This window comes from Vulpes vulpes, chromosome 4, assembly GCF_048418805.1.
Source record: "Vulpes vulpes isolate BD-2025 chromosome 4, VulVul3, whole genome shotgun sequence".
NCBI lineage: Eukaryota > Metazoa > Chordata > Mammalia > Carnivora > Canidae > Vulpes > Vulpes vulpes.
This window is the reverse complement of record NC_132783.1, coordinates 81332466-81345936: the sequence shown is the minus strand read 5'-3', so window position 1 is coordinate 81345936 and position 13471 is coordinate 81332466. Positions and strand designations below refer to the sequence as shown.

Below are 13471 nucleotides of genomic sequence, written 5' to 3'. Positions count from 1 at the left end.
TGACACCGCAGGCCTTAAACAGAGTACCCAATGACCCTAACACAGGATTAGTAAGGACACAAGGAACAGAATAAACACTGCCAAGAATAAAGATCAGGACTTAGAGGAGAGGTTTCAGGCAAGTTTAGTGAATCCAAGGGCAACTGGGTGGCTCCATGGTTGAGTGTCTGCCTTCAGCTCAGGTCATGATCCCGGGGTCCTGGGATCAAGTCCCACATTACGCAGGCAGCCTGCTCCTCCCTCTGCCTGTGTCTCTGCCTCTTTCTCTGTGTCTCTCATGAATAAATAAATAAAATCTTTTTTAAAAAAGTTTAGCGAACCCAGATTAAAAAAACTGAAAGGGGACTGCCACTCCATACCTGGAGAGCTGTGTCCATCTGGCTAGACACAGAAAACCAAACAGTGTTCAAAGAAGGACGGGCATGGTTGCAAATCTGTGAAATCATATTCTCTAAGAATAGCTGAGTAGCCTACGAAAAAAGTGAGGAAGAGAAGATCCAGAAGGAAAGAAGAATAAAGTGGACAAAGGTCACATGGAAAAAAAAATCACAGAACTCCTATTTCCAGCAATATAGATTATACAGCTTGGGCAGCCTGCCCTCCCATGGGAAACTAAAAAGCCTCATAAAACATTTTTTTTTTTTTACATCTACCACTGAGTGAACTAAAGGAATATACTGAACCCAAACAAAGCTAAATCAAGAATCTTACCATATAACTGAGAGCCAAAGCTGGTTTCAACTTTGAGGGTTGCTGCCAACCTCTAGGGAATACCAACTCCCATTGTGACAAATGAACAGGAGGTAAATTTAGGGTCTTCCTAAGGTAAGGAGTCTAATAGGAGACAGCTGGAGAACTTGGGATCTACACCCTATTCTCAGGGGAACAAGAAATAAACTACTGGTGTAGAAGAAGACAGCAAGAAAAACTGCTTTCTCAATCCAGATGTTCAGATAAAGAAAAATAAGAATCTCTCAAGAATAGATCACAAGACAGCTTTCACACAGGTCTGCGCTGAACTCCTACTACCTCTGTAGTACGAGAAACAGCAAGCTGAGCATCAGACTCAAATAGGTTCCAGCATGACAGCACCTCCCAGCAAGTCTTTGGCAACTGGCAGAAGTCATTAACATCTCTGCAAGAACTTAACTTCCATCTTGGCCTCAAAGATAAGTCCCAGGAAGATAAGTGGCTCACAGTAAAAAAAAAAAAAAAAAAAGTCAAATATAAGGACACGAGACAACAGGAGAGAAACCAGCAGATACAGACACACAAGGCTCATGAGTAATGGAATTATCCGACACACAATATAAAATAATTACATGCAATATATTTAAATAAGCAAAACATAAGCCAAAGAAAGGAACAATGAACCACCATGCAGTGACACCTGGCTGGCTCAGTCCATAAGCCCCATGTTAGGCATAAACCTTACTTTAATAAGAATATTATTATTATTCATAATAATAAAATAATAACTTGAGCAAAAGCCTAGTCTAAAAAAAAAAAAAAAGAACCACTATGCAGATTAAAACAAAATTCTCAAAAATGAAGAATACAGTAAATAAAATTTAAAAACCCGATGGAGCAACTGAAGTACAGAGGCGACAAAGCTAAAGAGGGAATCCATGAAACCCCTGTACTTATCTCTCAGCTCCAATAATGATCACCTCACAGCCCATCTTTCCTCTACCCACAAATGCTCTGGATGCCACTGCTACTGAGAATACCAGCTTTTTTTCTTTTTTTTTTTTTTTTAAGATTTTATTTATTTATTCACGAGAGACAGAGAGAGAGAGGCAGAGACACAGACAGAGGGAGAAGCAGGCTCCATGCAGGGAACCTGAGGTAGGTGCTAATTTGAGCAACAGAGTAGCAGCTACAATGGATTGAAGCACGTGGAATATTCTGGAATTTTCCACCTCACTGTTGACTGACATTTGAATTACTTCCAGTTTTCAACATCATGGGCAATGCTGCTATGAATATCCATCTATCCTAATACACACACACACCAGTTTTTCTAGGGTATACCCTGAGTAGTGAAATTTCAGGGTCATGAGATACATATATAACTTCAACTTCACTAGATGAGACCAAACTGTTCTGGGATTGCTTAACTGATGGTCTCTTAAAAGCTCAGAGTCTATGGCATAGGAGAATACCTACATACTCTAAGTCTACTGGATGCATCAAAGAGGGAGGGGGAGAAAGAAAGGAGCAGACACAGTAGATGTACAAAATATTTACAGTTACTGAATCCAGGGTGTTCTGTATTCTAGCAACTTCATGTTGAAAGTTTTTCAAAATACAAAACTGACAAGAAAAAAGATCTTAAAAAATATACGGTAAAATATTGATGCTGTAAAAATGACAAAAGGTGGCACTTGTGTGGCTCAGTTGGTTAAGCGACTGCCTTCAGCTCAGGTCATGATCTCAGAATCCTGGGATGGAGCCCCGCATCAGGCTCCCTGCTCAGTGGGGAGTCTACTTCTCCCTCTCCCTCTGCTCCTCCCTCTCCCTCCCAGCTCATGCTCCTTCTTTCAAATAAATAAAGAAAACCTTAAAAAATAAAATAACTTAAAAATGACAACAGTTAACATTTTTATATTCTCTTAATCTAAACCTTCTTAGCAATAATCACATATTACTTGTATAACAAATTGTTTTCAACAAACTCTTCTATTTTAAGATAAAGATATGAGGTTATTGGAGGCCACCTGCATATACTTACACACCCACAGGAGTCCGGCCCCCCATTAAACAGGGAACAAGCTATCCTCACGATCTCTGCCTCAATCTTGCGCAGTCCTGGGAAGATATCTGGGTGCAATGGATTGCTCCAGGCAAAATCTCCATAAGCCTGCAATGAAATGCAAGCAGATACGAAGTAGGATGAATACATAGTAGGGACAAATAATCATGCATGAGACAAAAGTTTCTAGGTATCAGGCACAACACTAGAAACCGGAAAAATGGTAAGATATGGTTCCCACTGTAAAGAAGATCAAATTACAGTGGAGAAGGACACACAAATAAGTTATTTTACAGTGTGGTAAGAGAGGAAGTATAAATGTGGTTACAAGCACATACAAAAACACCAAATGGACCCAGTTTGCAATCTTAGCTTTGACTATTACTTCTCACTGTGTAATCTCAGGTCAAATAACCTCTCTGAGGTTCAGTGTCCTCGTGTGCTCAAAGGATAATCAGGGTACTTACCTGATAGGGTTCTAGCCCTAAGTAAATAACAGAAGGCATGCAAAGCCCTTAGGGGAGCATCTGGCACAAAGCAGCTATTGTTCTAAGTGCGATATCAGAAGTACACAACTGAACAAACACCCAAGTGCTCTGAGATGTCTGCACAGCTAAACGTTGAGAGAGCAATAAGAATTGGTCATTTAGAAGATCTGGAATGAAGGAGGAGGAAAAAACGTGGCAAGAGAGAGGTACACTCAGTGAAGAGAAAAGGTGGAAGTGTTTACATGGGAAAGTAACAGAGGTGGTTGAAAAACACAGGTGGGAGCTGGCTCATGATTGAGCTTGCATCTTGTGCTAAGCAGCGTGGGTTTTATCCTGTAGACAGTGGGAAGCCACTGAAAGATTTTTAAGCAGCAAAGTATGATCAGAGCATTATATGAAGATATAGCTGAGCCAAACCTGTAACATTAATAAGGTATGAGCAGTTTTATAGTTACACAGAGACCTTGGAGACTGTAAGTCTAGTGCCAATTTTATATGACAAAGTGGGGTTTAAGAAATAAATTTGATTAGCAAAGGAAGAAGCTATAGGCAACTCTAAAGTCAACAACAAAAAATAATGATAAAAAAAATAAAGCCAACAAAACACAAGAATTATTTCAATTGTAAGTGAGCCAACTGCTCATCTCAGATCATTTGACCTGAGACTCGGGTAGTACAGGAAATGATGACCAAGGATCTGTTCCTCATCATTTCTCATCAAACAAAGTATGTCTTGTCATTAATAACCTCAAATGAAAAAAAAAAGCCTCAAATGATGGGGGACTGACTGCCTTCCCTAGTAATCTGCCTTATACCCAGAGCACCTGGGTGAAGTCTGAAACATAAGTAATATTGTACTTTTTTACAGACCACAGATGTCTCTACATATTTATCTACATGTAGGTAAAGAAAAACTTTCTAAACTTCTTTTTCACAGTAAACTTTCCTTAAGTAATTTTTTTAATTACAAATGTGAGGAGAAAAAAATGAGGCAGCATAAATGTCAGAGACCACATACACTCCCTTGGAGTGCTGGCACTCACCTTCACAAGGAGTTCGGTGAGCTCCTCCGCCCCACTGTATACTGCTCCAGACGCTTTGCCTTCCTGCCAGAAGATGTCTGTAGAGAAAGTTAAGACCATTGAGTCAGTAAGCAGGAACTTCCCAAAGTACGAGGAAACACTTCTGGGTACAAAAGAAAAAAAATTGAGTGGAAACCCAAAGGTCTTTTTATATTAAATTAAAAAAAGAATTCCAATAAAGACCTACCATAGCAAAATAAAGATGAAAGATCTTCTATTACTATCAACAACAGTGTAAAAAGATATTAACAGCATCCAGGTATAATAAAATTCAATAATGATGTTGTCATCATCCCCAACTGGGGATGTCATCATCCCCAACTGCCTTCTACCAGTAGAAAATTGTTCCTTTACCTATACTCATTTTCTGGTCTCTGTAGAGCTAACTTGATTTTTTTTTTTTTTTTTTTTGCAACAGCTTCCTTCTTCTCCCTTTCCTATCTAGTCAAAGGAAGTGTGTGAACTGTTATGAGCAGAGTTGGCAGGGAAGAGCAAGGCCAAGTGTGAAATTTCAGTACACTATCATCAGAGTTGGAACCAGGGAACTGAATCCCTGACCAAACCACAATGATGTAAGTACCATCAGCACCCTGGTTTCAGCGGACCTGCCCCCACACAGGACCCTAGAAACCCAACCATAATTTCCTATCTGAGGTGCTTCTCCAAAGACAGTCTACGTTGTATCAACACATCTGATCAGGTATCTCAGGTCCTTTTGCCACAACATGGCTGTGCCCTCCTGAGAGTGGGCAGTGACAAAGCTATTACAGATATATTAACAGGAAACTGTGGCCACGGGCTCTACAAAGGCAAGATCTTCAGCTCCAACAAGAGAGCAGAGGACTGAGTAGTGAACATCCAGACAGGCCCCTCATCCTCCAGCAATCTGCCAAGGTCTGGCTTGCGGCCAGTAGGACTTTCTTTTTTTTTTTTTCCAGTAGGACTTCCTTTCCTTAGAGGACACTGAACTGTAACAGGCATTTCTTTGGACAAGAGGCCCCCAGCCTCTCAAAAAACAGAATACATGGTTTCATTTCCTGTTCTTTTACTGGTGCTATTGACAATGACTTGAAAAAGGAAGGGAATATGGTGGCGGCAATGTGCCCTCACAATCATGGAAATCTTTAACATCCAAGTGTCAGAGGGCTGATCCCTGCTTTATATCCCCCAAAATCCTGGACTGCGGCTAATTTTGTACCATCCAATGTCAAAATCTCAACACTCATCAATTAGAAATTTTTAAGTGTATTTGTTGAAATGCAATGTGGTATCCTGGACTGAAGCCTGGAACAGAAAAAAGGACAGTAGTGGAAAAACTGGTGAAATAGGAATAGAATTTGTAGTTTAGTCAAGTACTGTTTCAACAAATGCATCATCATCACTTTAGATGTTAACATCAGGAGAAGCCATAAATTCTCTACAAATTCTCTATAAATCTAAAATTATGACAAACTAAAAAGCCTATTTCCTAAAAGTATTTGCAATATGATTTTAATCTGTAACAAACCTGTGTTTTTCTAAATAGTCAGCACTTATCCGAGCACTTACTATATGCCAGGTATTATACATTTATATGTACAACCTAATTTAATCTCTGTAATCTTTTCAATTAAGTTATATCATTATCCCCCCCATCGTAGAAAGACAGAAACCGAGACATAGCTTAAGTAATTCACCCCAAGGTCACACTTTAAGTGGTGCAACCAGGATGTGAATCCAGTCTGATTCCATGGGCTACATTCTTTTTTAAAGATTTATTTTTGGGGGCAGCCTGGGTGGCTCAGTGGTTTAGCATCACCTTCGGCCCAGGGCGTGATCCTGGAGTCCCGAGACCGAGTCCCACGTCAGGCTCCCTGCATGGAGCCTGCTTCTCCCTCTGCCTGTGTCTCTGTCCCTCTCTCTCTCAATGTCTCTCATGAATAAATGGGTGGAATCTTAAAAAAATAAAAATAAAAATAAAAAATAAAAATAAAAATAATAAAAGATTTATTTTTTTATTTTTAAGTAATCTCCATACCCAATGTAGGACCTGAATTTACAACCCTGAGATCAAGAGTCACATGTTCCTCCGACTGAGCCAGCCAGGGCTACACTCTTAAACATTAAACTGGCTGGTATATTTACCTTCCCTTAAGTGTTCATGCATATGTATGTGTGTGTACATGTGTGTGTTTATGACACAAAAAAAACACTATTAAAATTCTGACTTAAATATCATTTTTATATTAAGAAATTCAGTCTCTGAAAGAGGATGAATATAGAAGTTCCATGGATGAAGCATTCTTAACCTAACAACATTCAACGATGACCAAACCAGCCACGTCAAGAAAGCAAGCAGCCTGTGTTTGCCTAGAATCATACCCATAGAGCTGTATTCCTTGAGCTTCTCCAGAACTGCAGATGCACTCAGACCTTGAGAGGGCAGAGCTTTCACATACTCTTTGTCCACTTTCAGGAATGACATGTTCTTGCTAATATCATCCTTGGTCTTGTTCACCTTATCTTGGATCTGCAAAGGTAAGAACGTTAAAACATTAACAGGAGATGGAAGAACACAGACCAGGGAGCAGAAGAACTAGGTACGACTCCAAGTCAAGTGCTCAAGGCTGGGCGCCACACCCGTGCTACAGAGAGCAGATGGTAGTTTTTCTTTAAAGAGATGGGGTGACGTTTTGGCCGCTCAGCTATTTTTTGGCACGGGCAGCAATCTCTTAGAAGTCTGAAAAGTCAACACTCTCTCTGAAAGTCGAAGATGTGTTCAATTTCCCCCCTCCCTTTCCCCTGCCATGCTGACATTGCCCCTGCTGTACTGGGTCTGCAGGTACCAAGTGTCAGCACCTCTCTGAGCACAGTATTTGGACCTTGTTCCTGTCCTGGCAGCAGCCACAGATGGTGTGCTAAAGAAACACAGGTGGAGCCAGGAGTCATAGCCAGAAAACAGGCCAAGCAGCAGTAGGAGGGATACAGGTGATAAGCTCCATCACCAGACATGCACAGAGCACTCCCAGAATGTGGACGCCCTGCACAACTCTCCACCTGCGAGCATGAGACATCCCGGGGGTGCCGGGGACACCACATGCTACCTCCTCAGGGTGTCCCCTGCCTATACTCCTTGACCTTTAAGTGCCAAGGGGAGCAATGGTTGTTTCTGCTACAGTTTATCAACTTTGGCCATTTGTACTTCACCCTCATCCTCACTGTTGCAGCATCTGGGCCGCGTGCCTTCCCTCCCTAGTTGCTGAACTACCCCCGTGGGCCAGGGACACACAGCAAACAAAACACACTAGACAGTGCTCTGTGGTACTGGCAAGGGTGGCAGGACTTGTCACCTGTCTCCCTGGGCAGTTTGAGTGAGAACAACTCCTATTCTCATGATGCATATTTTTAGCAGCAGAGACAGAAAATGAAAGTCAGGTAATGGAGAGTGCTGGAGGTACAGAGTAGAGTTTAAAAACACAACAGACCCGAGGAGGGGCTGCGATCCCTGCTCAGGCAGTGCCAGGGGCGGTGGGGTAGGTGCGGAAGAGTTGGCTACAGGTCACAATCTGTGTGCATTACAGCGAGACGGTGTCAGCGACCCGTGTGAAAAGTTTGAGGCCCAATCTGACCCCAGACATTTCGACTTTCCCATCTCTAGCTGTGGAGGATGAGAACACAAGAGGGCCCTCCCAGATGCGGCCCTCAGCGAAACGGCAGGGCAAGCCGCGCCTGCGAAACATGCCCGCGACAGTCCAACGGGCAGGCAGTGGCAGGCAGCACAGGCCGCACTCCCAGGGCCGGGCTGAGGCATGTGATGGGCATGAAAGTATTTTTAAGGTTGTACAGGAAGGGCTATGCTGCACAAATGGTGAGCTCGCCATGGGAACAAACCATGGAAGCCGAGCTTCCATGCAAAGACTGTGATGCTGCAATAAATAAAAAAGACACCAAATGATAATGAGCCGTATTAGAAAGCACAGCAGGTACCTTTCCCCTAATTCCTGCCTCAGAGCCTCTATCACATTTTAATTTCTTCACAGCAACTTCTGCAAAATGAAATTCTTACGTATTTGTTCACTTATCTATTTTCTGTTTTTCCTGTGAAATGTAAGCTCCACAGAGCAGGGACTCACTCGGTGAGCATACCTGACGCCAAGTGCATGCCCACTAAACCATGTGCTGAGTAAGTGTATGTAAGGAAACAGATGACACAGAGGCATACGCACTCACTCAACACAAAGAACTTGTCTCTGAGCCTCAAAATCTGCTTCTAAAAAATGAAAGGTGGTTATATAGTTCCTAAGTGCCTTCTAATTCTGTTATTTTATAAATTTAAGAATGGGTTCCGGAACCCTGGCATTTATTTGTCTCAAAATCTGAAACTGAAGGGGAAATGTGTGAAGAAAAAGAGCAGAAAAATACAGTGCATGAGAAGGGGAAATACTAGTATCCTCTGAGACCCAGTCCACCATCTACACCTGCCCTCTCCCTACCCCTTAACTCTAGAATGACTCAAGGAGATTCCATTTTAGGGCTTAAGATGATTGAGGGTCAAATCAAAGCCTATCTATTCCCATTCCCCTTTTATAACCCAATAACTACTTCTACTTCCCTACGGGAAATGAACCTAAAAAGAAATCCATAGTTATGGGAGAGTTAGCCCAGGAGTCTGAATGGATTTTGATCAAAGGCTAAAGATGACTGACATCTCTTCTGGTCTGGGCAGGAAAGGGGAAAAGGGAAAGGGAATTGAAAGCCAAAAGTGAAAGAACGCTTGAAGGACAACTGAGGGGCAGGCAGGGCACTGAGGGAGATGAGGACATCAGGACTCTTGCACCTTCCTTAGAGCTTGCATGGGACCTGCCCTGGTTATCTTCATCTGTGATAAAGGACCGATGGGAAGGGTACAGAGGTGACTGTCTTGTCCTCAGCATGGGTGAGGGGACAGAGGACACAGTGAAGGGAACACAGCATGCTGCAGACAGGTACAAAGAGCAAGAGAACAGTGCTCACTGTGTTTCTAAACACGGGATCCTAAAACTACAGCCAAAATCTGGCCACTGCCTGTTTTGTAAAGGAGATTTCAATGGAACACAGCCAGGCTCATCCCTTTACCTATCTATCGCCCTGTGCTGTTTTCCCGCTCCAGGGGGCAGACTTGAAGACTTCTGACAGACAGAGGATGGCTTGCAAAGCCTAGAATGTTTCCTATCTGGTCCTTCACAGAGAAAGTCTGCCAACCACATTAAGTGCCCAATCCCCAGACACATATCTCGAGTCAATGCAGACAAATGTTGCTCTGAAGAATCATGCCACTTCAATCAGGTTTTCTAATCTCAACTTCTTCCTTAACAGACTGTCACCTTTCTTCTTTGGTCAAATATGTTGGAGATAGGTTTGAGTTTCTTAATCTTGGCACTTTCTACATTTTGAACCAGATCATTCTTAGCCGGGCCCTGTAGGATGTTTAGTAGCACCCCATCCTCAATCCACTAAATGCCAAAAGCACCCCCCTCCAGTTGTGATAACCAAAAGTGTCCTCAAACACTGTCAGATGTTCCTGGGAAGTGAGGAACAAAAATCACCCTTGCCCTTAGGAATTTGCGCTAGGTTTAATAAAAAGAAAGAGGTCATGATCATGGGGATGGTGGTAAGGAAGGAAGATCTACGGATTCCACTTACCTTGCGACCAATAATAGGCATCTTCCTGATGAGCTTAAAACATCTCTTTTTAAACCTAGACCATAAACCTAAAAGAAATAAAGAGTTCTGTTATCCAAATAAATTCCCATGGATATGAGCTACTACCATAATGTAAGAACTACTCAATGTGCCTTCTGCAATCTCACCTGCCTTCTAATGGCAAAGGTAGTTTCTTACTGATAAAAACAAAACAAAACAAAACAAAACAAAACAAAACAACAAACAAACTTGAAATTTAAATTGTCAAGTAAGGAATATATTTACACGGCTCAAAAATGTTTAAAAATTGGTGCCCCTGGGTGGTTCAGTCAGTTAGGCATCTGATTCCTGGTTTGGCTCTGATCAAGATTTCAGGGTTGAGATCGAGCCCCATGTCACTCCACACTCAGCACAGAGTCTGCTTCAGATTTTCTCTCCCTCCTCCTCTGTTTCTCCCCCTGCTCATGCTGTCTAAAATAAATAGAATCTTTGAAAAAAAAATTTTAATTAACAAACACACAGAGTTATAAGTTTCTCTCTCATCTATTCCCCAGATTTTCATCCTACCCTCAGGTAAACACTACTACTATTCACTTCTAGAATACCTATCTAGAATTTCTTTATGCTTATACAAGCAATAATGAAGATAAACTTACTTGTCCCACCTTTTAAATAAAAGGTAGCATATTCTAACACTATACTAGATCTTGACTTTCTACTTAGGCATATTCTCTTAAAGCTCAGGGCTTCCTCATTCATTTTTTAAGAGTTTATTTATTTGAGAGACACAGGGAGCACAAGTGAGAGGAAGGGCAGAGGGAGAGGAAGAAGCAGACTCCCCACTGAGCAAGGAGCCCAATGTGGGATTGGATCCTGACTCTGGGATCATGACCTGAGCCAAAGGCAGATATTTAATTGACTGAGCCACACAGGTGCCCCCTCATTCATCTTTATAGCTCTTAAGTAGTCTATTATATGGATATATCATAACTGATTTAACCTGCCCCTTCCTGATGGACGCTTCGGTTATTTCTAGTAATTCCTATTACCAACAGCAGTGAATCAATAACCCTGCAGCATCTACCACACACCTGAGCGTGTACCTACAGCATGAATTCCCAGAAACAGAATGCTGGGTCAAATGACATGTATTTCAGAGCTGGTGACCTTCCCAAGGTTTCAGATGCCCAACACCTCTCTTCCTTCCCACAAAACAAATGACCAAGCCATGCTTTCCTTCAGGATCTATGCTCTAGTCTCTCATTCAACACACACCCTGACAACATTTCAACATCTTTTGGACTTCAAAAGGCTTTCAGTATCATGGACACCAATCAGACTCCTTTCTGTCAGGCAGTGCACAGGACAAATATGGAATCCTGTCTATTGCACTAATTATAAATACATGGCATCTAAATAGACCATCATAACATTTAATGAATTCACATTCTATACAGAAGGCACCACCAACCATCCAGAGGCAACTAAAGATCAAGCATCAGTAACTTGCAGAAGGCCACACAACACATCAGTGTCACAGCAGGGATTTCACTGAAGTCTTAATTTTCCTAGTCCTAGACCCCCGGGACTCTACGCTGCCTCAAATGCACAACAAGAATTATGTTATCTCAAATGAGTCTATAAGAAATCTAGACTTAACTTCTGCACAGGCAGGAAATGATTATGATCTTCTACTACATTTCTAGAAGATGTGGGCATTCTAACTTCCCTGGCCAGTGGAGCACTCTTCAACAAGCACAGACTGTCTGTGCCTCGTCAGCACTGATTACATGATGTCTTGCATCTTTATTAGTTGTTCTTGCTTGGGCTCCAACCCTGCCTTTCCACCTCACCCATAGTGCCTACCTAGAGTCAACACTCCATAATGTCTGGGATAGGACCAGGTGACTGAGACCCGGACTGAGTAAGAAGACAAAGGGATTAAAATCATTTGTTTGTAGAACTTTTTGGTTTAAATTTTGAAGTATTTCCTTTCAGTCCTATGTTCCACACACTGAATCACACAGCTACAATCTTGTATTACGTACAATGCTGTCTTCTCGTCACAGCATTTTTCTATGTTAAAATTTCTTCCTAAACAGAGTTTTAAATATTACCATAATAGTCCATCAAATGAGTATAACATAGTGCTAAATATTCAAGCTCCTTATTATTTGACCATTTCTAACAATGTTAAAGCTGTAAAGATTCAGAACAACTTCATAAGAGATGAAGTAATTAACTAATGAGGCAGAAAGAGGTTGAAAACTCAGTAAATGGAGTCACTTGTTCAGAAGTACAATAATGTGGCTAGGTGGAGGAGGATAGAATGGACAGTGTACAAGCTGCGAGATTAAACAAGACAGGGAAAAAGAAGAAAATCCAAAATCAGAGATAGAGAAATTAGAAATGAAAAGATCATGTGGTCATGAACTAAAAAGATGATCTCAAAAGTCAAAAGTCCCTAGAGGTACAGAAAGAAAAGAAATTACAATGTTACTGATAGTGTTTTGAGGTAATAAAATAGGAAATGCAGCGTGAGGACAATATATGGCTCTCTACAGTTTACAAATTCCTTTCGCACAAACAATACCTCTCGATACTTGTATTACCCTATGACTAAGTAAGGCGGGTGACACTTCTACCCATCTTACTATTAGGACACAGGCCAAGAGAGCTTAAGGGTGTTGCTCAAAGTGCCACAGCTAGAAACTGGGAGAATGTATCACCTCCTCCCACCACATAATGCTGATTTCTGTTCATGAACTATGAACAGTCCCACAGTTGAATCAACGTTGAGAAGTAATGACATGTGCTGATAATCGCAGATTGGAATTAAGGAAGAGATAACGTGGCGGACAGCTGCTGACCCCTGCCCATGCTCCCACCCTCATCTTCCTGCCCCTTCCAGTTTTTATCTGTCCCAGTGTCCATCCTGTGTTCTCGAATTATCCTCTCCTCGTAGAAGTGTATTCAGAGTTTGAAGATCAGCAAAATTTACCACTAGCCCAGACTTTGAGACTCCTGGGGCAATTTGCTAAAAATAACTCAATTGTTGAGTGATAAGTATAATACTTCTCTCTGAGAAAGGTAGTGAAAAAACAGCAATGCTATCAAAGTTATCTCCAATCTCTACATGGATGACATTTTGATCTGTGTCTAAAATTCCAGTTAGAAGTTACAAAAAAAGTGTTGTGTGTATGTGTGTTAAACTGTAGGAAATTGCTGATATTCAAAAATTTTCACCTTCAAAAACACTCTGTATGGTTTGAGACTGGTTTCAGATATAGAAAAGAATACATATATGTAAATAGTGGTTGGCTGTAGGCAGCAAGAGTTTCATTTAGTTCTTATGGGTTACCTGTATTGCCTAATTTTTTGTAATGAACATGTACTATATTTGTAATAAGAAAAAATGTTATTAAAAAGGTCTTAAATAGCTCGGAGTTGGGCTTACAACAATTTACATGGCGCATACTTATAAC

General features: G+C 41.4%; 1 protein-coding gene across 2 annotated transcripts in view; it reads right to left on the bottom strand.

Moving 5' to 3' along the window:
- The window catches only part of SGPL1 (sphingosine-1-phosphate lyase 1), a 57201-nt gene that overhangs the window by 14623 nt on the left and 29107 nt on the right, over positions 1 to 13471 (bottom strand). For both annotated transcript variants that reach the window (XM_072756233.1, XM_072756232.1), the window contains exons 4-7: positions 9987 to 10054; positions 6687 to 6834; positions 4287 to 4363; positions 2735 to 2863 (exon numbers count right to left, since the gene is read on the bottom strand). In XM_072756233.1, the coding sequence (XP_072612334.1) occupies positions 2735 to 2863; positions 4287 to 4363; positions 6687 to 6834; positions 9987 to 10054 (422 nt within the window). The remainder of the gene's footprint in view (positions 1 to 2734; positions 2864 to 4286; positions 4364 to 6686; positions 6835 to 9986; positions 10055 to 13471) is intronic.